General features: G+C 39.0%; 1 protein-coding gene across 20 annotated transcripts in view; it reads right to left on the bottom strand.

The window, feature by feature from the left end:
* The window catches only part of DLG2 (discs large MAGUK scaffold protein 2), a 986,929-nt gene that overhangs the window by 211,689 nt on the left and 749,650 nt on the right, over window positions 1-25,590 (bottom strand). For 19 of the 20 annotated variants that reach the window (XM_052669729.1, XM_052669569.1, XM_052669635.1 and 16 more), the window contains 2 exons: window positions 23,801-23,869; window positions 9,263-9,419 (listed from right to left, as the gene is read on the bottom strand). In XM_052669729.1, coding sequence (XP_052525689.1) covers window positions 9,263-9,419; window positions 23,801-23,869 — 226 coding nt within the window. The remainder of the gene's footprint in view (window positions 1-9,262; window positions 9,420-23,800; window positions 23,870-25,590) is intronic. The other variant, XM_052669600.1, reaches the window with a different exon arrangement.

Raw genomic sequence — 25,590 nt, 5'->3', positions numbered from 1 at the left:
GATATAAGCAGAACTAATTATTGCAGTTCTCCTGTTTCTGAAATGATGTAAAATTTTCCATTTTAAGAATTGTTTTATGACACAAAGATGATAACAATGATCACTCCAGCTGAAACCTACATGCAAAAATTACTCAGGTACTGGCAAAAAAGTGTAAGTCAATATCAAAGGCTGCTTAGGCAATCTGTCCTGGTGACTTCTCTGATTTGACAGGCTTTCTGTATTTCCGTGTCCACAGAATATGGTAATATGGCCTGTGAGCTGTGAGACAGCCATTGTCTTGTGTCACAGCAAATCTATACTGAATTCAAGCCAATGACCACCAGGCAATGTATGAATGTTTAGTGGTAGCTTGTCCAGCTGGTACACTCAGCTCTAGATGGAATGTTCAGTGTTAAGTTTAATTATTATTTTTTTAATTAAAAATATCTGAATTAAAACATTCATATAATTTGTGATTCTGCAGATTATAGTCTTGTGACATAGATATTTTGAGCAGAAGATGAGCCATAGTTTCAAATAAAGCATGTATTTTAAACTAATGGAAAGGAAGTAGCCTTTGCTTTCTGTAGGTGTTTTCTTTTTCCTTTTTGTGTTAGTATATGGTGGCTTGCTTGTTGGACAGCTTGGTCTAGTATTAAATGGGGAGGTTGGTGGCCCTGCATGTGGCAGGGGGGCTGGAGATTCATGATCATTGATCCAGGGTCCCTTCCAATCCTGGCCATTCTGTGATTTAGAAAAAGGGCATCTTTTCATCTCTCTCTCCTTTCAGTTCTTCTTCCCACCCTCTTCCTCCCCCCAAGAAGAGCTCCAGTGAGATATCCATCAAATATCCTACTTAATGGATGTCCAATTTCTATTATTATGCATTGCATGTCATATGGTGATTTTTTAAATCACTCAAGAACCCAAAACATTCTGGGCAATAGAGCAGAATGATGCTTGAAGTCTAGTCTGTTTAAGCACAAGACAGATGTCCTGCCTGGGGCAAATCTCTGAATGAATAATGCTCAGGGATGTAGCTATTTCATCCAGCAGTAGCAGTTTTGGCTTTCAAATTTCTTGTTTTAGTTTCCCTTCTTTGTGAGGCTTACAGTAAGGGTACACCAAAGGCTGTAATTCTCACCTCAAATCCTCAGTACATCAGATGTGACAAAATTCTGTTTGACAGTTTTAAAACAAATTTTTCTAGTAATGTTTGAACTGAATGTGAACTCCTCCTTAAATTATTAGGAGCTGAATAGCAAGCAGTCTGGCATCAGATCACTTCTACTCATTCAGGCAATTACAAAATGAATGTTTTAGAGGCAACTGATGATTTCATCATTACAAAAATACACAGGCTCCTGTCTAGGCCAATTTACTAACTTTACATGACACTACTGACACCTTTGATAGCTAACTAATTGGCAAAAAGAGACATATCTTATTCACAAGCACTGTTAGTATATTGTTAGGCTCTGATCATATGGCTTGGCAATATCAAAGAGCTACAAAAGCAAACAGTAACTGCATGAAGGCAATTGCAATACAAGCTGAATATCATGGGAAGGTAAAGGGAGTGAGTGAAAAGGAGAAGTAGGGGAAAGGGGAAATCCAGAAGGATGACAGATCCCTAGATTAATAAAATACAATAGTGATCTCTAGTCACCTAATGCACATAGTATTCTAGGATACACAGGTGGTAAATTTTTCCATAGAAATTCCATTAATCTTGTATTTTAGAAAGTAATCCATTTTGTTTTGAAGCACCAAAATGACGAATCTAAGATCTTCTATGGCAATATAACCCACTTACCCTGACTACAAAACAAATGCATCTTGTTTTGAGGCTGAATATGCCTAAGTTCAAATTCCAGCCATCAGATCATAGTTGTTTATCAACAGGACTGACAAAGAGTTTGCTACCAGCTCTATTCTCCAAGGGTAAGTATTTGTGGATGATGTTGTTTACATAGACACAGTGCAACATAGAAGTGAATTTTTACAGTCAAGGAGAATGCTGGTTTTACTGACATGGAGTCCAAAACTTCATGGGAAAAAATGAGTTTTTTTTTTTTCTTTTTCTTTTTTTCTTCCTGGATAGGCCATTTCTTTAAACATATAAGATACAGGATCTTCAGAAGCATAAATTGGCATTTACATCCAGCTTGCATGATTTAGGGATCCAGTTACCTTCTGAGGGCAGTGAGGCCCTAGCACTGCTGCCCAGAAGTTGTGGGTGCTCCATCCCTGGAGGTGCTTAAGGCCAGGTTGGATGGGCCCTGGGCAGCTTGAGCTGGTAGGAGGCAACCATCCCATGGCAGAAGATTGGAACTGGATGGGCTTTAAGGTTCCTTTCACTCTTAGCCAATTTATGATTCTGTGAAATCTCTTATTGTACAGGAATGTTGTACAGGTAGTTCAGTTTTGCCATGTGAAATGTTTTTAATTCATTAGGATGAAAACAAACACTGGGTATATATCTCAAGATAAAGCATGCATTGCACAGTTCCTTCACTTAGAAGTCTAGAGTGCTGTGCCCCCAGATGACACATAAACATAAATAAGTGGAGGATTCTTACGGTTCTACTGCCATTGCTAACTCATTTTTGGATCTTCTCAAAACATTTTATGTATCATCCAGAATACCACAGGGAAGTAAGCATCCTAAGGGTAAGGTCATTGCCTTTTGCAAGTAAGTCTAATAACAAAATGCACTCTTTTCCCAACTAGTTTTACTGCTTTTATCATGAGCAAAAACCTGTTTTAAATTAGAAAACTGAAAGCTTCTCTGCACCAAAGTAAGGGAAGTAAATCTGAAGGTCAATTCCAACTGCAGCAAAATGAAGCATAAATATTGTTATAAATAGGCACAGAGTGCTTACACTCTACCCTACTCAAAATGCACATATTTTGGTGTAGGAATTGCTGAACATTATTTTTTTTAAATGCATATTTTGTTGTTTCTACAGATGTGAGTGAGCAAGTGGGTAGGAGTTGTGTGGGAGCAATGAAGTAGAAAGAGAAGTGTCTGAACTGCTCAGAGGGAAAACAAACATCTCACAAAAAATGAAAGCAGGACAATGCACAAACACAAGGTAGAACTGGATTGGTATAAGAGATCACCTTCTCTCCATGAGGGAGAACCTTGAGTAAAAGACCAGGCACAGTAAAGCAGCAAGATATTGAAATATCAGTGTTGCCAAATTACCATACGTAATATCATCAACTAGATGATAAGGTGACAGAAAGCCCTATGGAATATCTCTGATAGCCCTTTTCCCAGTATGTAGCTATCTCAGGAAGTTGCAGGGATAAAAGATATCATCCCTCCCCATATATGAATACTTCATGACAGATGCTATGCTGTATCAAGGGGAAAATCATATAGAATTTGGTTGATTTCATTTCCCTGGTTCAGGTGAGACAGTAGTGAAAATGTTTGGCATTAGGAGCATACTGCCTGCATTTTCAGTGAAGCTGGTTCTTTTTCTGCCTTTTTTCCTCTTTTTATTAAGAGATTGTTCTACAAGAAACACATTTTTTTCCTCAAGGTGGCTAGCAGGATGTGTTGCTCCTTTGCAGGCAATACCTTTTATCCTGTTGCCTGTTTTCAGGATACTGGCCACACTTAATCCTGCTGCTGTGAACGACAAAATACTAAAGCATTTCTAGAAGAGAATGAAATACAACTAATACTTTTTTATGATCCATGATTTTATACTACTTTTCTCTTGAAACAGATCAAAGACAATGTAAGGTGAAAAAACAAACATCTTTTGCAAGGGCAAACACATGAAATGTGAGATTTGGTTTAAGATAGCTAAATATAGTACACATATGGTAAGTCACAGAATCACAGAATCACAGAATCGTAGGGGTTGGAAGGGACCTCCAGAGATCATCGAGTCCAACCCCCCTGCCAAAGCAGGTTCCCTACAGCAGGTCGCACAGGTAGGCATCCAGGCAGGTCTTGAACATCTCCAGAGAAGGAGACTCCACCACCTCCCTGGGCAGCCTGTTCCAGTGCTCCGTCACCTCACTGTAAAGAAGTTCTTGCGCACATTTGTGCAGAACTTCCTATGCTGCAGTTTCTGGCTGTTTCCCCTTGTCCTGTCTCCACTCACCACTGAAAAGAGTCCGGCCTCGCCATTCTGCCCCCCACAACTTAGATATTTATAGACCTGGATCAGGTCCCCTCTCAGTCTCCTTTTCTCCAGGCTGAACAGACCCAGTTCACTCAGCCTTTCCTCATAGCAGAGATGCTCCAGGCCCTTCACCATCTTCGTGGCCATCCGCTGGACTCTTTCCAAGAGATCCTTGTCTTTTTTGTACTGGGGAGCCCAGAACTGGACGCAGTACTCCAGATGAGGTCTTACCAGGGCAGAGTAGAGGGGGAGGATCACCTCCTTCGACCTGCTGGACATGCTCTTTTCAATGCACCCCAGTAAGCCGTTGGCCTTTTTGGCCACAAGGGCACACTGCTGGCTCATGGTCAACCTGTCATCCACCTGGACACACAGGTCCCTTTCTGCAGAACTCCCCTCCAGCAGGTCATCCCCCAACTTGTACTGGTGCATGGAATTATTCCTCCCCAGACGCAAGACTCTACACTTGCTTTTGTTAAACCTCATCAGGTTTTGTTCTGCCCAGCTCTCCAGCCTATCCAGGTCTTGCTGAATGGCAGCACAGCCTTCAGGCATGTCAGCCAATCCTCCCAACTTCGTATCATCAGCAAACTTGCTGAGGGTGGCCATTATCCCCTCATCAAGGTCACTGATGAAGATGTTGAACAAGACCAGACCCAGCACAGACCCCTGAGGAACACCGCTGGTTACAGGCCTCCAACTGGACTCTGCACCACCAACAACAACCCTTTGTGCTCTGTCAGTCAGCCAGTTCTCAACCCACCTCACTGTCCACTCATCTATCCCACACTTCCTCAGCTTTGTTATAAGGATGTCGTGGGGGACAGTATCAAATGCCTTGCTGAAATCAAGGTAGACTACATCCACTGCTCTCCCCCTATCCACCCAGCCAGAGACAACATCATAGAAGGCTACCAGGTTGGTCAAGCACGACCTCCCCCTTGTGAACCCGTGCTGACTACTCCTGATAACCTCCTCTTCTTCCAGTTGTCTGGAGATGAATCTGGAGATAAGTCCTTAAGCTTGAAGTCAGTGAGTACCTGATCAATACAGACAATAAGGCCTCAAAAGCAACTCAACTTGCTCTACATACTTCTTAGCTGGCCATCTGTTTCAATCTCTTGCCCTTAATGATTTTAATGAGAAGTGGACATCCAGAAAGAATGTAGACTTCTAAATGCAGGGATCTTAATCTGAGACCTAGTCTTGTCCAGTGGGACAAGATTCAGACATCTCAGAAGTTAAGATTCAAGTGCTAATACTTGGTATTACCACTCTACAGCTCTTACTTCACCTCATCTTTTTCCTTTATACACATTTTTGACTTGGTGCAGTCTCGTAGGAAATCATTAAACAGAAAAGCAATACCAGAATAGCAATTCATAGAGCAACATGCTATAACTTATTCTCTGTAAATTGTGCATCAAGCCTCAAAATTCTGCTGCTAAAGTTGTGTCTGTAAACTATGCATTCACTATATACCTCTTTTCTGAGATTTGTACTGCTTTCTATCAGCCAGGTCATATGTGCAATGTGTGGCCATTTGCTGTGGTTCTTGGAAATTGTGCTCATGCAAATGACTTTCAGTAAACAGCACTGATTTCCCATTGCTATTTTAATATGTTATTTAGCATTGGAAGTAGAATTTCAAATTGCAAGAATGGTGTCAAGGAGCATTCCATGTTATTTACAGTAGAGACCATATTTGCCTAACAGATGGAGAACCTGGAGTTAGTTCAGAGTTCAAGCAGCCTCTAGATCTAGTCTTGGTCCAGACTCCTTGCCTGGCTTTAAACAAATCTATTAACATAATGGAGGCTCATTTCCACTGCCATAAAATGGAGTTAATAGTTCCACTGGTATTTAGAAATGTTTTCCAGGGGTTATACACATCTGATTGAAAAGTTAATGTGTGTGCACAGCACCCTAACAAAGCCTTGATGTCACTGAGTAATCAAAATGTTATTCAATACTATTTACCATATACTTAATAGCAGGGCAACATCAGAGAGAGGAACACTGTGTTGTACTGATGAACATACAATGCTGATGTGTGCATTATTATGTTTTAAAGACATTCAGAAGTGAAAAGGATAATGTTTAATTTGGAGATAACTCACAAACGTATAATGAATTATAGCAGGAAGAAATCAGCATTAAAAAGTCTCTTTTTATGGCGAAAAAAAAAATCACTTTTCATAAATGTAACAATATAAATCAATTTTTGAAATGTTTTTGCCATTTGAAAGAGCATTTTCTATTATTCTTCCATTTGCCTTCAAGGTTTATATATGATTCAATTTGTTTCCCTGCAAATAAGCACTTGTATTATCAGCCTTCTTTCTGAGTTAAGTTAAACATTTCCTGTCAATTGACTGAAAACAAAAAAATCTATCACTGCTTTTCCTAAGGTTTTAGCGTTTCATTGAGTAAATCTCCACCATTACTTATCCTATGGTGCCTCCTGGTGGCACTGGGAAAAATATGCCATTTGAGAAATATAAGCTCAATTTTCTACGTTTCCAGGGGGTCAAAACCTCAGCACAATCTTTCATAGTTCCTCTTGGAGGGTGTTGCACAATGCCACATAAAGTGAGAAGGTAGAAAAGTGAGGCAGAAAGGTCATGGATATTGTCTGGGCCTTGCAGCCTGACTATGGGGCTAATGTATGCACCCAGAGGGTCACCCAAAGACAGTGCATATTTGCTGATTTGTGGGTCTAACTAATGGATTTCCATTCTATTTAAGGTATATTTATAGGCATCTTCCCAAAGGTGAATAGAGACATTTCTCAACTAGTCAGCATTTTGCTACACCAACAGCACAGGAATGAATTAGGAAGATGCTGTGATTCTCTTCTTCTACACTGGATGTTTTGAAAACTAAAGCACCTTGCCCAAGGCCACAGATAATGACACAAACAGAATCAGGAATTAAATCTAGGTCTCCAAAGTTTAAATCATTTATTCTGCTTCCTGTCTGAGAGAAATTTAACCAAGCCAGTGTTAATTCAAAATATTAGCTTGGCAAGTACTATTGGTCTAAATCAGATATTGGTAAATCAGATTTGTCATGTTTTGAGAAACAATGGGTAAACTACTTCAGCAAAGAAATAAACGTTTCTGAAGGATAAGACAAGCAAAAATAAACAGAGAGAATCAGACCTATTCTGTGCATCCATTATAAAATTAAGGGATCTGGCACCCTTTACCAGATAGTGGTCTAAGATTTATCACTCTTAGATTGGCCTGTGCATGAAATTCGTTTTGTTTGAGCATGGAAAAAATGGGTTCATAATACTTATTTGTGACTAAATAAGTCAGCAGTGCCTGACTTGGTGATTGCCTGGGGATATGCATGCGCTCTAATTTAGTAATAATTTCCATCCCTCTCTGCTCAATGAACAAATAAACTACTCTTGCATGACAAGTAAATGTTGTGGCAACACTGGTAGGCTTAATTAGAAGTTAGGGAAAACACTGCTGCAAAACAGACCAATTGGAATTAAAAATTCAACTTCGGCAGTATCCCACAGTGCTAAATATATGCCTGCAGAAAAATAAAATAAAATGGTTTTCTAAATTTTATATGAGCTTCTGAATATACTGTGAAAGGCTCTGATCTCACAGTACTTTTTATTCAGCTTTCTTGTGCTGCACCTAGCTAAAGAAAAAATAAATTGTATGATTGTTCTGAAGAAATTTCCCTTTCTTGGATCCCTTGTGTATGTTCTTGTTTGCACAGGCATTTGTCTTCCTTAGCTTTCCATAATGGTAATTTTATAAGACTATCTTAGTTTTCTTGTAGTTACAAATCTTCTACTTTAGGATTTCTTTATGGCATTGTACAATTTCTACTTCAAGGAACAAGTCTAGATAAAATACATAATTTTAGATTACTGTATCCCTTTGTTGTTAACTGATCAGATTTTCTGTATATCAAGAAGTGGCACCAGACACTTTTTCATACTGGAACACTAAGTGGAAGTTAAATTTCACTATTCACATAAGACATACCCAAGGAAGTCAGTTCCAACTGCTTCATGAACTGACCAGGAAACTGACACTTAGTTATGTCACAACCCATCCAGCCTGCAGCCATCTTTTTTCCCTGCCACTAACCCAAGTGCAACTAAGGATGCAAGATGCACAGGGACAGAAAGTACAGCAATGGGAATGAGCATGACACTGCAGCCTGGTGGATCAGTGTCTCCTCTGGGATGAATAATTCCTGGGTTTCAGTTCTTCTCCTTAAGGCTATTCATGTAATTCAAATGAAACAGCTCCGATTTTATCAATTTAGTATAGATTTTTTTTTTTTTCTTTTTCCCTTTGTGTAAGGCAATATAATGTGAATGGATGCTTCACTTAAATGTATTCTCAAGGATTTTATTGCTATTCAAAGTTCTTTATGTTCAGTTGTTTCACTGAGATGTTCATTTACTTGACAAAGTCTGATACAAAAATGCTCTGTTTCTGAACTGCACGAAATTAACAAATACTTGAAGAAAAAAATTGAAGTTTGCTTTTGGGACCAAATATGCAAAATATAACCTAAGGCTACAAAGCCTTTTATCCTATAAAATTTGAAAATAAATTTCAGAGCAATCATCAGATTCATAAGAGGCTGAGAGATAATTATAAACTAATTAATCTCCTGGTACTGGTAGTTGCTAAGTAGTTTAGTGCACACTAGATGGCACTCCCTGCTTGAGTGATTTCATGCAACTACTTCTGATCAAAGAAATGCTAAAATTAGAAAATATTTTCTGACTCAGTAGTGCATTTTGGGCAACATAGAACTGGATAATGGGTTAAACCAGGAGGTGCTGAGCTCTGCACTGCATTTATGTCCTCATTAAGGTTGTATACTATAAGTAATAGTAAGAAGAGAAAAGTCTCGCTATGATGTGGGAACAGCTAACATCATGAAAAACAAATGGTGGGAAAAAAAATAGAGCGAATAAGCAGAATATTAAGCAGAATATTCAGTGATGAACTGTTTTCAGTGTGGATATCAGACACTGGAAACCATAAAGGCTTCATGAGGCTTTCTTTGTTATTTCTTTCTTGCAGCAAAGACAAAAAATAAGATTAGGCAATCAGTCAATAAAGCCCAAAACAAATACTTACAGACAAAATCTGATCTCCTCTCTGCAGTTCTCCACTGAGATCAGCAGGCCCGCCTGCTAAGATGAAAGACACGAAAATGCCTTCCCCATCTTCTCCTCCCACAATGTTAAAGCCAAGTCCAGTGGACCCCTTGTGGAGGATGATTTTTCGAGGCTCTCTGTAGAGAAACAAAATGGTAATGTTTATCCATTCAAAGGTATTCAAAGACATACTACATTTTGCTAATGGAACAATGGCCTGCTAATGCCTAAAGAAACTATAAATTTGATAAATCTGTTAATTGGAGAATGACAACTAAGAAGCAGCCTTTTTTTTTCTCCTCGTGGTTGAATCAAAACTTCTTTATTAATGCCATCCGACTGAAGTAATCCTCATTAAGTTAAATGAGGGATTCGTTAAAAATAAAGCCAAAACACTAAAGGTTTTTTATAGCCTCCTTTCTAGCAATGCTACATATCAATCAAACTTTACAAGATACCTTTTTTTTTCTTTGAAGTTCTAAATGAATAAAGAAAAAAATCAAACATCTAAACAAAGTAGCGAAGTTGTTTTAAACTTGGCAGATTTGGATCAAATGAAGTTAGCAGTAGAAGTAAATCTCACAAAAAACTCTGCTGTGATATTATCAGGAACTTGCAATCATAAAATTGCACAGAAGGTTTATCACTGAAGCAGACAGAAGGATGTCTGCTTTTCTGTTACTGGTTTAAAAAACTTGATTATAATGGAAATCTGTAAATAATAGCAAGATCTTATTCAACACTTTACATTTGTAAACTGATACTACGATAAAAGGGTGTTAATATAATAATACGCATTTTGTTTTCAGCAAATTTCAGTTCCAGAGGAAGGAGAGAACTCTCCTAAGCATTCAATGTAGTGTATTCATGAAAAAGTGCCCCATGTATCCCAGCTCTCCCACTCTCCATGTAGCACGACTGGGGGATCAGGCCCTGTAGCTGGGGCTCAGGTAAGGGATATCTCCAGAAAAATACCTAGCCTTGTATAGCTGTTAGACCACAACCCCTTACTGCTTTTCCATATATAGAAAGAAAAAGCAGCTACTTATGGGTCAAGGGCTGTCAAAAGGGACTTCAGAGCCTCTGGTGAATGGCTAAAGGAATTGCATGCACAGATCATCTTTTCTTCTCTGCCTCCTGTATTGGTTAAGGACATGGAAACAAATAAAAGGATTTTATCTTTAATTACCTGACTTTGTGGCTGGTGCCATCACCACAACTTTGCTTTTTCTGACAACAAAATGGCCTACATGGCAACTAGTACATAGGCACTGGGTGGGTTTTGCCTTTCTCAAAGTGGGAGAAGAGTCCTTGGGGAAAAGCTAGCAGGGCTCATTAAGGAGAGCTTTAAACAAGAAGTGAAGGAGGAAGGGGGATAGTGAGCCTTCCTATGATAAGGTGTGGGATGGCATCACAAGATTAGAAGGATAGGGTGCTAGCAGAAGCCATGAAGGACCTGCTGCCTTGAGAGGTGCTGGCAACACTGCAGCACATACAAAATCCTGTGATGATGAGACAGTGACTGTGGGGGCAATAGGAGAAGGTAATGGGGAAAATCAAAGGAAGTAACTTAAAAGAAGTTAAGGAGCTAACATTCAAGGGCTTAACAAAAACAACTGCCTCACTGAAGTGCCTCTGCATGAATGCATGCAGCTTGGGAAACAAACAGGAGGAGCTGGAAGCTACTGTGCTACTAGAAAACCACAGTATAGTTGCTGTCCCTGAAACCTGGAGTATGGCTAGCGATGGTGACCAGCTATTCAGACGGGACAGGTGAGGAAGGACAGGAGGGGATGTTGCTATCTACATCAGGAAAGGAATAGAATGTGAAGAGCTGTCCCTAAAGAATAGTCATGAGTAAGCCAAAAGCCTATGGGTGACAGTTAGAGATTGAGGCAGCAAAGGGAGCCTTGTGGTTTGTGCCTACTGCAGGCTATCCTGATCAAGTGGAGCCTGTTGATGAGGCCTTCTACCTCCAGCTAAAGGAGGCACCATGACCACAAGTTCTTGTCCTTCTGGGGGACTTCAACCACCCAGACATCTGCTGGAAAAGTAGCATGGTGAGCTATAAGCAATCACTTATAGCTCCAAATTGGAAAGATATGGATTTGATGGGTGGACTGTTCAATAAAGAATAAGACTGTTCAATAAAGATAAAGAATTGGCTGCAGCATTGCGTCTAGAGTGTGGTGGTCAATGCCTGAATGGAGAGCAGTGATGAGTGCTATCTCCCAGGGATCAATGCTGACACCTTTAACATCTTCATCAGAGACAATGACAGTGGGGCCAAGTGCACCCTCAGCACGTTTGCTGATGACACCAAACTGTGGTGTACAGTCAACACGTCAGACAGATGGGATGCCATCCAGTGGGGCCAAAACAGGCTTTAGCAGTGGGCCCAGGTGAATCTCATGAGATTCAACAAATCTAAATGCAAGATCTTGCATCTGTATCGAGGCAGCCCTTACTACCAATATAAGCTGGGGGATGAAAGGACTGAGTGTAGCCCTCAGAGGAAGACCCGAGGGTACTGGTGGATGGGGATCTGAACACGGGCCAGCACTGTGCCCTCACAGCCCCGAAAGCCAACTGTACCCTGGGCTGCATCAAAAGCAGTGTGGCCAGCAGGGCCAGGGTGTGATCCTGCCCCTCGGCTCTGTGCTGTGAGACCTCATCTGGAGTAATGCATCCAGATGTGGAGTACTCAATGCAGGAGAGATATAGACCTGCTGGACTGCATCTAAAAGAGAGACACAGAAATGATCCAAGGGTTGGAACAGCTCTCCTATGAAGGCAGGTGGAGAGAGCTGAGCCTGTTCAGCCTGGAGAGGACAAGGCTTCTAGGTTACTTGATAGCAACCTTTTGATACTTAAAGGGGAGCTACAGAAAAAAAGGGGATAGACTCTTTAGCAGAGTTTGTGGTGACAAATGGCTTCAAGCTTAAAGAGGGTAGATTTAGGTGGGATAAGAAGAAAAAGTATTCTACAGTGAGGGTGGTGAGGCACTGGAATAAGCTGCCCAGAGATGTGGTGCATGCTCTTTCCCTGGAGACTTTCAAGGTGAGGCTGGATCAGGCCCTGGAGAACCTGATCTAGCTGTGCATGTTCCTGTTCATTGCAGGGGAGTTAGACTAGATGGCCTTTAATGATCCCTTCCAACTCTGAGGATTCAATTATTCTATGATTCTGTCACTCAGATTTGTCTCTCTCTCGGACACCCAAGCACACAAGTATATTAATGTATATAGACACAATGTTTATTCATACTTGCCCAATTTTTAATCCCTCTAACAATTTACCCCTCAGAAAAAAAGTATAGAAATTATATGTGTGAATCTTAGCTCAGTACTGCAAACACTTGTATGCATTTATACCTGTGATTCCTCACAGAGAAAAATAATATTCTATTCTAATTTTTACTTATTACAAATAAAATGTAGCAGAAAAGGGACAAGTACGAACACTCACACATACAAGACCAGAAGAGCCATGCTCTGGAATGCTTTCTGTAAATTATCCAATACTTCCTGTGTACTATATCATGTTTTGATAGAATACCAATTGTTTTTTCATTTCTGTTTTGTTTAAAAATAAAAGGAAAAAGGAAAGAGAGAGAATAGTGATGCACTGAGGAGCACCTGATGTTGTTAAGTTGAACAGCTTTTATATACATATGGCAACTTTATCTTTACAAGATAATTCCAAAAGCAGTAGGGGTTTCTTCAGTTTTGTCTAATGCTAATGCTCAAACAGTATCTCCATTTTGATTGTGATCTTTAAATAAGATCTCAACTTCCTGATCTCTAGGCTTAATATTTTTGAAAGACAAAACAAAAGCAAATTTTTGATAATATTTTTAAAAGGAGATTGCAAGTGTTCTTCCAAATTCAAGTGGGCCTTCATTTTATGTCTTCTTAACATTATACAGTGAGAAAACAAGTATAAAAAGATACAGGTGTGAGAAAATGACATAGTGTCTTGACTTTGCATATTCTTCAAAAATTTTCTACCAACCAAATAAAAAAGGGGAATTTTTTCTTTTTTGCATCATTGCTGTTGATGTGCCTTGTAGCAACACTTTTATTACCTCCTTAACTGTGCACAGATTAGAATGCAATCCAAATCTAAGAAGTATGAATAGATTTTTAATTAAAAAGGGTGTCCTGGGGGCTGGAATGGAACTAGGACAGTTAGCTGGGAGTGTAGAGTCCTTCCCCACTTAGTCCACGATTTCCAAGTTATCTTGGCAAGTCATTTGTTCTATCAGATTCAGTTTCCTCATCCACAAAATGAAATGGTGACACTTGTCATGTTGAGTCCAACGAACTGAAAATACTTTCAGAGAGCTGAGCTACTGCCAGCATTATTCACCCAGGTATTGAGGACAAAGAGGCAGTAAAGCCAAATAAATATATCTGCATGCTCCACTGGTAAGAAATTAGAGCTCTGTTCAGAATGAAACTGAGTATTTCTATGTGTGAGAGGCAGCTTGCACCATAAACTTGAAGGCCAGTGCCATGGCAAAACTAGGTCAATACAACTGGGTATCTACTGAATACTAAGCTGTGCAACTCAACAAAAAGTTGGCCCAGTTATTAATCCCTGCCTCTAATCAAGTCAGCAGATTTATGCCTAAAATGCTGTCAGTGCTGTTTTGTAATTCTGGCCTTTTGACAGCAAAATTCACTTTGTGCTCTTGGATGATTTTGCTCAGAAGAAGCTCAGACAGTAATGGGGAAATGTCAGAATCTGTGATTAGAACACAAAGGTTTTGGATCCTGTCCTTAGCCAAGAGAAGTTGTTTTGGTCATAACTCAAATTTGGCTGTACAGAGACTATCAGCCATAAGATTACTTCACATGTCTTTCATATTAGAGTATCTTGTGGAATCTGAAAAGTGGATTCAAGAATGCACAGGCGTAGTCATAAAAACAATGATCATAGGAATAAATTTTGTCATGACTATGCTTTAAGGTAGACGGTATGTACCAATCATATGCCAAATACAGTATATAGTATAGTATTTACTATATAGTAAATATAGCATAACAAATAACTAAGACTTTATATAAATTCTTATATATATAAAAGCCATATATATGTATACGTCATATATATAAGTCATATGTATAAATGTATATGCATCCCAGGGTTCTAATGAAGCTGGTTAATGTGTTTGCCAAGCATCTCTCAATCATATTTTAAAAGCTGTGTCTGTCAGATGAAGTCTCCAGTGACTGGAAAAAGGGAAACACTACTCCCATTTTTAAGAAAGGGAGAGGTCTTGGGGAACTACAGGCCTATGAGTCTCAGCTCTGTTAGGACATGTTAAGGCATATGAGGTGATCTGAGAGAGCCAGCATGGCTTCACTAAATGCAGATCATGCCTGGCTAATCTGGTGACCTCCTATGAAGGAGTGGCAGCATTGGTGGACCAAGAAAGGGCAACTGATATAATCTACCTGGACTTCTGCAAGGCCTTTGACACAGTCCCCCACCACATACATATCTCTATAGAGATATGGGTTTGAAGGGTGGAGTATATGATGGATAAGGAATTGGTTGGATCATCAAAGCTGGAGAGTTGTGGCCAATGAATCTATGTACAGGTGGAGGCTGGTGACAAGTAGTGTCCTCAAGGGGTCCATCTTGGGACTGGTTCCTTTAATAGGCAGGCCCTGGGATTGAGTGTAACCTCGGCAATTTTATAGATGACTCCAAGCTGAGTAGTGCAGTTGATACGACAGAAGGAGGAGATGCCATCCAAAGGGACCCGAACAAGCTGAAAGGTGGGCCCATGTGAACCTAGTGAGGACCGACAAGGCCAAGTGGAAGGTCTTGAAATTGGGCTGGGGCAATCCAAAAGACTGGGAGTTCAGCACCGTGGAGGAGGGCTTGGGGGTCCTGATAGGTGAAAAACTTAACATTAAAAACATTAAAAACATTAGAAACTTAACATGAGCCAGTATTGTGCACTTACAGCCCAAAACATCAACAGCACCTTGGTCTGTGTCAAAAGAGGGGTGGCAAGCAGGGCAAGGGAGGTGATCGTCTCCCTCTACTCTGCCCTTGTGAGCTGGAGTACTGTGTCCAGGCCTGGGCCCCCGGAACAAGAAAGATGTTAAACTTTTTGAAGCAGGCCAGAGGAGGGCCACAAAGATGATCAGCACGGTGGAGCACCTCTCCTATATATATAGGCTGAGGGAGCTGGGCTTGTTCAGGTAGAAGAAAAAGCTACAGGGACACCTCATTGCAGCATTCCAGTACTTGAAGGGAGCTTATAAATACGAGGAAAATCAACTCTTGAAATGGGGAGTTAATGATAGCACAAAGAAGAATAATTTTAAACTAAAAGAGGGGAGATTTAGGTTAGATGTCAGGGGGATATTTTTCACTGAGACGGCAGTGAGGTGCTGGCACAGGCTGCCCAGAGAAACTGTGGCTGTCCCATCCCTGGAATTTGATTTATGATGAAGCTAAGGATTATATATTTATTCTCCTGACATAGATGTTTATAGTCAACTCTTAATCTAATTATTAAGGAAATCTACTAAGAGCTGCCCCAGTTCTTCTTGAAGTCTGGAACCAGAACTAGAAAAATCCTTCACCTCTGTTGAAATTCTTGATGTACATAATTATAATACACAAAATTCCAGAGCAAATACAGATAAATGCTGTAAATGAAGTAATGGAATCAAAGATTTAAAGATGATATAGTCATGATTAAATGATTCTACAGCTTTATGATTCTATGAACATAATTATTCACGAGAGAATAAAAAATGAAACAAAAGTTACTCAAATGTGAATCAGATTTTCTTGCTTGGTAAAAATATTTTGCTCCATAGAGACAAAAGCAACTGAGGCAAAAGCATGGTTTCATATTTAGAAGGCATATTGTTCTGTTGTCGGACAATAGATGGCACTCTATCGCTACTAAAAAGACGAAGTCTAACACTATCAGTGTTTCTGAAAAGCGTGCTTTTGCCTCCAGCTTTAACTACTTACTACATGTACAATTTCTCCTGGGATAAATAATGCTGAAGGTAAGTTTCTAGGTGCTAACAAAGTGTACGATAGCATTTTAATTCCGTGTGTGCATGTTTTGTGCCCTCCTGCAGTTTTGTACCAAACACTAACAGAGAAGATCAGCAGGGGAAATCAAGCATAAATTAGAAAGAAGTGTGAGATGATAACACTCCTGGACTGACAGAAGGCAGCAGAAGGAAGAAAGAAAGCACAAAGAAAAAGAATTCATCTCTAAGGAGAACGGGAAAGGAATTAAAAAAAAAAAAAAAAAAAAAAAAAAAAGTAGAAAAAGAAAGAAAGAAAGAAAATTCACTATAGCAGAGCCAGAAATCATAACTAGAAGCAAAGAAGCAAACAAAGTGCTGCAATCACACAAATTTACAAGCTTGGAAATCAATCAGGGAATCAATTTGGATGGACTTGGTTACTTGCTTCAGGGAATACATCAGATCTCATTCTCTATAACACATTATAAATTGCAGGCTTGATGTAAGACCAAAGCATTATTAAATTAATACTTGAAACCAATAAGGAGCAACAAATCAGAGAGAGTAAAACTTCAACACTTAATGAAATTTCTCCTGTTGTGAAAATGCAATTATAGAATAGCAAAACATTGAGGCACTTTTCCTCCTTAACATTTTTTGGGGGTTCATATCTATTTTACAGAATCACAGTTATCACATAATCATTTACTTGTTTATTGTGTGAGAACAGCTAAGTGTTTTGCTTCTCTTACGTTTGCACTGAATATTTGTTTTGATCAGTTTTACTCTTTTAGAGTAAGAAAAGGATGAAAAAGAAATTGAGTATCCCTATCATTCTTCTATGGATTGTGAATCCATAGCAATTACAGATTTAATTTAGGAGATTAAAAATCACACTGATAAATGAAAGGGAAGAGCCTTCTGAAAACAAGTAATTCTTATAACATTTACTGCAAGAAAATCCATTTTCAATTTGCTTATTTTGTGCTGCTGGCTACATTAAGGAATACAGTTGGTTTCAGTATTCATCTCACACTCACATCTCTGCTTTTCTCTTTATTTTGAACCATCTATAACATTGGGGTGTTGGAAAGATTTGGTGCTTTTTGGAACATCTAGAACAAACTAAGCGCACTGGGTACTTTCAAATATCAGACCTTACAGATTTTTTCAATTATCTATAATCAGTGATGTATCCCAAATCAGCAGAATAATATGGCTTTAAGATTTTCTGCAGTTGTTTTTTTTTCCCTATTTATTTGTTTGTTTGTTTGTTTGTTTTACTCCTAGAAGGACACTGACATCATGCATCCATTCATGCATGTGCTGGGCTGGTGTTACAATAGCACACATCACAGAAAACCCAGTAGGATATTTATTCATCTTGCTGCTATCATTTGGCCAACACCCAATCTCCAGTTAAGGCCACCCTCTGTGCATGCCACTACACACAGAGTGACAAAAAGAGACAGGACACTAGGAAACAGTCTCAAGTTGGGCCAAAGGAAGTTTAGACTGGATGTCAGGAGGAACTTTATCTCAGAGGGGGTCGTCACTCATTGGAAGAGGCTGCCCTGGACAGCGGTGGAGTTGCCATTCCTGGAGGTATTTAAGATGTGCTGGCATGGCATTACGGGACACAGATTAGTCATGGGTCTTGGTACATCAAGTTGATGATTGGACTTGGAAATCTCTAGGTTTTCTCTAACCTAAATTATTCTTTGATTCTATGATAATGCAACATAAAGCATTCACACTATTTAGCAGTAGCAAATAGCAGGAAATAAGCTGTAGAGAGAAATTACTTCAATTGGTTAAGTTCATGTGTTAGTCACTGGGTCACTGGGGAAAATATGACATCTCAAGATCAAAGTACCCTCTTTCCTCTATGCATCATGGTGTCTGGCTTCACTGTATGAACATGGAGCTGTGCCTTCTCAGAGACAGTTGGCTAATCAAGCCATTTCTTTTACAATACAATACTTCAAGTTTGCTTCTCGTATTTCAAAAAATTCCTGTTATCCATCACTGTCACAATGAGCATCAGTGTCCAGATGGGTAACTTTGCCTTCTCAGGCTCAGACTGTGTCTTGTTCACATTTGGTCTTCGTATTCATTACAATGTGCAATTGATTGTTGACTTTTCCTCTCATTTTACAAAGTGTTGATGCACAAACAACTAAAACTTCAGCATGATATGAGATATTCACTAGAATATCTCATAGCAAAATGTAATTTTGCTTACTATATTTACCTATTCTTCTTGAAAAACTGTTTTATCTGCTTGACTGTGGTTTCTTTGGCATTTCTTGTTGATTGAATATTGGCATTAGCTATAGAAGCAGTACTTTATCCTAAGTTTAATAATGAATACATTTTTAATGCATTTATTTTCAAAACCTCCTGTCTAACTTGTCACAAACTTTGAAGTATATTTAATACAAGGGAACCTACTGGGAGCCAGGCTTCAACCTGACTGACGCATGCATGAGTGCACTGGCTTATATATGGGCAATTTTATTTGCTTTGTAGGAACCCCCTCTGGACTTTAATAGTCTTTCATTTCGTCCTTAGTAGAGAAATTAAAGCCTGTGCACCAGGCAATGTTTTATGCTTACAGCCAGCAAGACAGACTTGGCATGAAGGAATAATTTCTTACTTGAAAAGTGAAAATGGTCCATATTTTTACCCCAATGCATGACATTTACCTCAAAGGCACAGAAGCATGTCTCCTAGATTTGAGGAATTACACTGAATTCAAGAGCAACAATGTTGGACAAGTAATATGCTCTGTAGCTTTGAAAGGAAGATGGTTATTCCAAATCACTTATTCATTTATACTTTGTTTCACATGATCATTTCTCTCTCTTCCCTGACCTAGAAGGTAATAATAAGGTGCTAATAATCAAAATAAATCAGGAAATCTGCATCTCTGTTCCACCCATTTCCCCCCAGCACAGGCATAAACTAAAAAGACTGTTTTCCATTCTGCTTTTAAAGACTATAAACCAGGACTGCTTCGCCTTTTCAGTTTGTAAATGAAGTTAGGTGAGATGGAAATGGTGATAGGCAACCCCTCCACCCTGCTGGGAGACAGGAGGTATTCAAAGGTTAAGAGAATACCTAAAACCAGCAATGCCTCTAAGCTGTGTATGAAATATCAATACAGAGTCCATTGGAAGCAAGCATCCAGAATCACTTTATATGAGATACTTTTGAAACACAAAGCTGCCTGTAATATCTGCCCTGTTCAGAATAAAAATTCTTATCCTCAGTCATCGTTCAAATGCTATTTATTTGCATACTAATATTTATAGATGAGATATTCAAAACACTCTCGATGAAAGAAATTGAAATCCCAGTTTCTAAGCATCTCAGCAGAAGAGATGACTGTTATCATGTAAAATACAATTTAGTCTGAATGTCAGCTGGAGAAAGAATAGTTTTCATAAGCTACTGATGTAGCCTTGTGAGATAGCTCAGTAGGATTTCCAGGTAACAGCCTTTAGTTTTCATCCAACATTTTTCCTGAGTTGAATATTCACAGTTAAAATTGTTCATTGAAATAATTAAAAAACCTCTCAGATTATCAATATTTTCACATCCAAACATTAGAGTCTTCTTGTCTGTAATCCACACAGATTAGGAAAGTTACTAATGAGTTTGCACTGACAGTGACATCCAACAGCTGTGAATTTCATGCCTTTGTACACATAGATCTGTGGACCTCATGTACCTCATGTACATATATTGCTTGAAAATAGAGAAAAATTAAGCTTTAAAGAAATCCTGACCTTTTTTTTCACTTTGTAATCTATTATTTTGCAAAACATGAAGTCTACAAAAGCAGGACTTAAAAATGCTTTTACTTTGATAGGAACCCAATACCTAAATTAAAAACCTATTGAAGTTTTTAAAACATCTGTGCTAGCCAGCTCAATTACCATATATTCAACAAGGTGGAAAGGAATAAATGCCACTGAATGTGATTCCACCTGCGTTTCTTTGTCCCTCCAATATTTCATTTCTCCTTCAGAGAATGCACTAATTGTATTACTGCAGTGACTACACAGTTGGTCAGACAGAGCCAGCATGCTGGCCTGAAATCTCAGTGTGTGATAGGGATGCCTAGCAGGTAAAGTAGCCGTTTATGAAATGCAACTCAAAAGCAATATAATAAGTCACCTAAATACAGGACTCTACAGATGGAAGCTGGGTTCCTAAAAGAGAAAAATAACTTTGTTTTGACATCAAATTGAATAAGCTGTAAACATATTTGGCAGTAAGGACTTCACAAAAACATTAGGCTAAATTGAGCTTTATTATAATGAAATATTTAGAGCTGAGCTGATTGCTTCTATTTGCTCAGTGGTGTAACTGGCTAACAGTCCCACTTTCCTACATGAAATGAAATATGACTCAGCCTCAGTTGATTAGTAATAATTACAAGCCAGATACTCTTCTACCTCCTGAATAGCAGGAGACCTGTAATATCATTTGCAGATTCCCACTGCTCTAATGATTCATATACAATAGATGCAAGCTGTCTGCGTGGCCAGTGCAGATTTTGCAATGTATCTAAAAATTCATGCAGACAAACTGATTATGAAATTTCAATGGGAATTTAAGTCTGCAGGGTACCTCCTTATTACAGAGTCCAGTAGACCAGGTCAGAGACATCATAATAGAATTTCTTTCCTTAAATCTCTATTCACTCAATTTTTTTTTTCTTTCTTTCTTTTTTTTTTTTTTTTCTTTAACATCAATCTCCTCATGAATTGGTTTGAGGAAAGGGCAGGGGAATGTTTAGAGAGTGAAAGACAAAAACAAAATCTAATATGAGGATGTTTAAGCACTGAGATGGGTTACCCAGAGCTTGTGAATACACAGAATCATAGAGTTGTTTGAATTGAAAGAGACTCTTAAAGGTCATCTAGTTCAACTCTTTTACAATCAATATGGACATCTGAAAACCAATCAGGTTCTCAGAGCCTCATCCAGCCTGACCTTTAATTACAGGCTAGTGAGTCTCGCCTCTGTGTCTGGGAAGATCATGGCACAGATCCTCCTGGATGACATGCTTGATCACATGAGGAATGAGTGTGTGAACCGAGACAGCCAGCACGGCTTCACCAGGGGAAGGTCATGCTTGACCAATCTGGTGGCCTTCTATGATGGAGTGACGGCATTGGTGGACAAGGGAAAGGCGACTGATGTCGTTTACCTGGACTTGAGCAAGGCCTTTGACATGGTCCCCCACCACATCCTCATCTCCAAATTGGAGGGATGTGGATTTGATGGGTGGACCACTCAATGGATAAGACACTGGTTGAAAGGCCACAAACAGAGGGTGGTCATCAATGGCTTTGTGTGCAGGTGGACACCGGTAACGAGCGGCATCCCCCAGGGTTCTGTCTTGGGCCTGGTACTCTTTAACATCTTTATCAATGACATCAATGACGGCATTGAGTGCATCCTCAGCAAGTTTGCTGACAACACCAAGATGAGAGGTGAGGTTGACACAGTGGAAGGAAGGGATGCCATTCAGAGGTGGGCTCAGGTGAACCTGATGAGATTCAACATGGCAAAGTGCAGAGTTTTGCACTTGGACTGGAGGAATTGCAGGCATCTATACAGACTATGAGGAGCGGTCCTTGAGAGCAGCCCTGTGGAGAAGGACCTGGGGGTCTTGATAGATGAAAAACTTAACATGACCCAGCAGTGTGCCCTTGTGGCTCAGAAGGCAAATGATATCCTGGGCTCCATCAAAAGAGGGGGTAGCCAGCAGGGACAGGGGGGTGATTGTCCACCTCTACTCTGCTCTTGTGAGGCCCCATCTGGAGTACTGTGTCCAAGGCTGGAGACCCCAGATGGTCCAGAGGAGGGCCACAAAGATGATCAGGGGACTGGAGCACCTCCCCTACAAAGACAGGCTGAGGGAGCTGGGCTTGTTCAGCCTGGAGAAAAGAAGGCTGCAGGGTGACCTCATTTCAGCCTTTCAGTACCTAAAGGGAGCCTACAAACAGGAGGTTGAAAGAGTTGATAACAGCAGGACAAGTGGAAATGGTTTTTAGTTGAAGGAGGGAAGATTTAGGTAGGACGTCAGGGGGAAGTTCTTTACAGAGAGAGTGGTGAGGTGCTGGAGCAGCTGCCCAGAGAGGCTGTGGATGCCCCGTTCCTGGAGGTGTTCAAGGCCAGATCAGATGGGGCCCTGGGCAGCCTGGTCACGTATTAAATGTGGAGGTTGGTGGCCCTTCATGTGGCAATGGGGTTGGAGATTCATGATCCTTGAGGTCCCTTCCAACAGCATTTGGTGACAATCCCAGCTTTATTATACAAGGCTTCAAGAAACTGGATCTAAATTTGAAATTAGCCCTGCTTTGAGCAAGAAGTCAGGATGATCAGAACTTCGTTTATAAAATTGCTTTCCAGAAAAAAGCCTTTAACCCATAAGGGCCTCTCCTCTAACAACTTTATTAATTAGTCTTGTTTTCAGTGGAAAATTAATTTAGCAGTCATAATACATTTTAAATACATATATATTATGAGGTTTTTTTTTTTTAATCCTCAGTTGTTTAATATTTTGTATTGAGACTTGTCGCAAAAAACATTTTGGGCTTCATTGGAGAGAGGATCACTTCCTTTATCTACTGTTTTCTTTTCTCACTGCAGCACAGTGGGGTTGTAACACACAAAAAAAATGCAAGATGATATCTTTCCTGTGTGGAAACTTTGGATTCCCACTTCTATTGTGATTGAGAAATGCTTTGAAAATAGGATCTAGGAGTAGCCCATGACAAGTTGTTATCCCTGACTACAAAATACTTCAGACAGTTCCACAATTCTATGGGAACAGATAAATAAATGCAATATTTTCTGGAAATTACACCAGTAATAGCAACCAAAATCTAAATAGTTCAGTGTTAAATACCAGTTTTTCTAATATCATAAATATGCAAAAATATTAACTGTAGTTATGAATTATTCATATTTTACCCAATTATTTCTATTAAAATGGAGTCAGATAAGTATGCAGAGCTGTGCTTCTACAACTAACATATTAATATACACAGACATACACCAGCATGGGATTACTGTTTGCTATCAGTATTTCTTCAACCTTAGCCCAAGATACTGCTTTTCCAAAATGAATTCATGCAAATACTGAAAAAACAGGAAGACTTCATGAGGAATTCCCTGATTAGTCGTAACCATTTTACACCTAATACATGCAAATACTAATCAAGTGAGGTGAAACAGGAATTGAGATATATGACAGATATTCCTGACAGATATCTCAACGAAAACTAAACTTTACAATATAAGTATCTAAAAAGGACCAGTGTTAATTTGAGAGCATTTATTTCTGCATCTCACTGACTCAAATATTGCAGCATGCAGCAATACGAGCAGTGAAGTCCTGTGTGTATGTGGGGAGTTTGGCATCTGGCACAGTGATATCTGAGTGCTCTATGGGCAGCTTCAACAGAGAATCATCTTACCCTTCCACAGAAATGGTCCGCTGCAAGCTCACTGTGGGGGGACGCGTTGCGGTGCTGTGCTGGGAATGACTGTATGGCCAAGGGAGAATAAAGAAAAGCTTTTGTTAACAAAATACACTTTTCTTTTGTTCTTGTTGTCTCTAACAGTTTATCTAACACCAAAACAGAAATCAAACAAACAAACAATCAGATTGTTTTACACATATCTATGGCATTTTGAGACTCGGCTGATCTTTAATATCAGGTTTCACTCCTCATCAAGAAATGTCAAGGAAGAGATTAATTCCCTCTTGTATTTTTAATTCTTCTTTTTTTTTTTTTTTTTAAGATAAATATATGCATACAATCCAGGGACTTAAAATAACTCAGACAGTAGTTGTTCTGCAGAATATATTAACCATAAACCACACATTAATTTGAGAGCAGAAAGTAAAACAGTAAAGAGTAAAGCTATCAATCTAATTCTTAGTGTTTCTCAACTAGAATACTTGGTGAAAGAGAACATGCACTACTCGTAATTGCACTGTAATTTAACTTAGAATTTAACTAATTTCAGTCAACATCCACTATTTCCATCAGATTTTAAGTAGCTTAAATTTTTCCATGTGAAATTCTATCAATCTAAGACACAATATAATGAATAAAAAAGGTATTTTCTATGAAAAATGAGAAATATTTTGATTGACGGTCCTGATGTTTAATGGCTGCTCTCCTATGCTGTGTTTGGAACCTCAAAGATAGCTTCTATAAGCTTAATGAACCTATGAACCTCAGCTTAACAGAAAATGTTAACTTCAATATTGTACTATTGTAAATAACATTAATATTTATGAAAATATAAATGAATAAAACCAAATCAGATAGCTGCAACAAATTGTATTTCTTAGCCAAGACAGTGTGTTTTATAAAAAACAAAAAAGCCTTCATAAGAAAAGAAAAAAAAACACAAAAAAGACCAGAAGTGTTTGGTGTATTTTATAATTAGTTTAAATGGCTACATCATATAGAAAAGCTAAAAATTAATAATTAAAATTACAGATTAGAAAAACTTTCCTAGTGTTATATAATTTATTCACTAACTGCTAAGGTTTTGTTTTGCTTAAAAGCTTTGTATACTACTCAAGGTGCTTGAAGGAAGCAGTTCTTACTGTCAGTAAGAGCTAAGACATTCAGAATCAATGAATAATGAAATTATTTTACATGCTCCTTATCCTGCAACACAGCCACTATTGTCTGTCTTGCAGCAAAGATGGGATTTTTCTTACAGAACTGTGACAAGTGGTGTCATGCAGCAGGACAAATGAAAGATCTGCTACCCACTTATTCTTCCATTTGAGGCCATTGTGCTCATGTTTTGTGTCAGTAAACTGTTGTTTTCAGTTTGTTCTGAGTATTTCAGAAGGTTTGTGGGAAAGTATATTTCCCTTTTAAGAACTACAGAGTTTTATCTGCTTCTCTACTTATCTACTTGCGTGTACTACAAAGCACAGCATACATCGGAGTATCAGGAGTCTGACTTTACAGTTTGAACAGAATTGTTGAGTCAGAAAACACTGTAGAAATATGTTAGAATATGTTAGAAATATTAGTTAAAATCTCACTTTAAGTTAGCATCTTGCATATGCTTAGGAAGTGCATTAAGATGTTTTCTTTACACGTTCATATAAGTTTTAAAATTAGGATGACTTATCTTCTGCCCTCTTCCACCACAGAGCTGAAAAGGAACATATGTGCTTACATTCCTCTGTAATGGCTCTCCAGCTGAATGACCAAAGAAGTGAACAGCCTCC

The sequence above is a fragment of the Tympanuchus pallidicinctus genome, unplaced genomic scaffold (genome assembly GCF_026119805.1).
Source record: "Tympanuchus pallidicinctus isolate F22 unplaced genomic scaffold, pur_lepc_1.0 scaffold11, whole genome shotgun sequence".
Lineage (NCBI taxonomy): Eukaryota > Metazoa > Chordata > Aves > Galliformes > Phasianidae > Tympanuchus > Tympanuchus pallidicinctus.
Note: the sequence above shows the minus strand (reverse complement) of the source record. Positions and strands in the feature narration are given on the sequence as shown.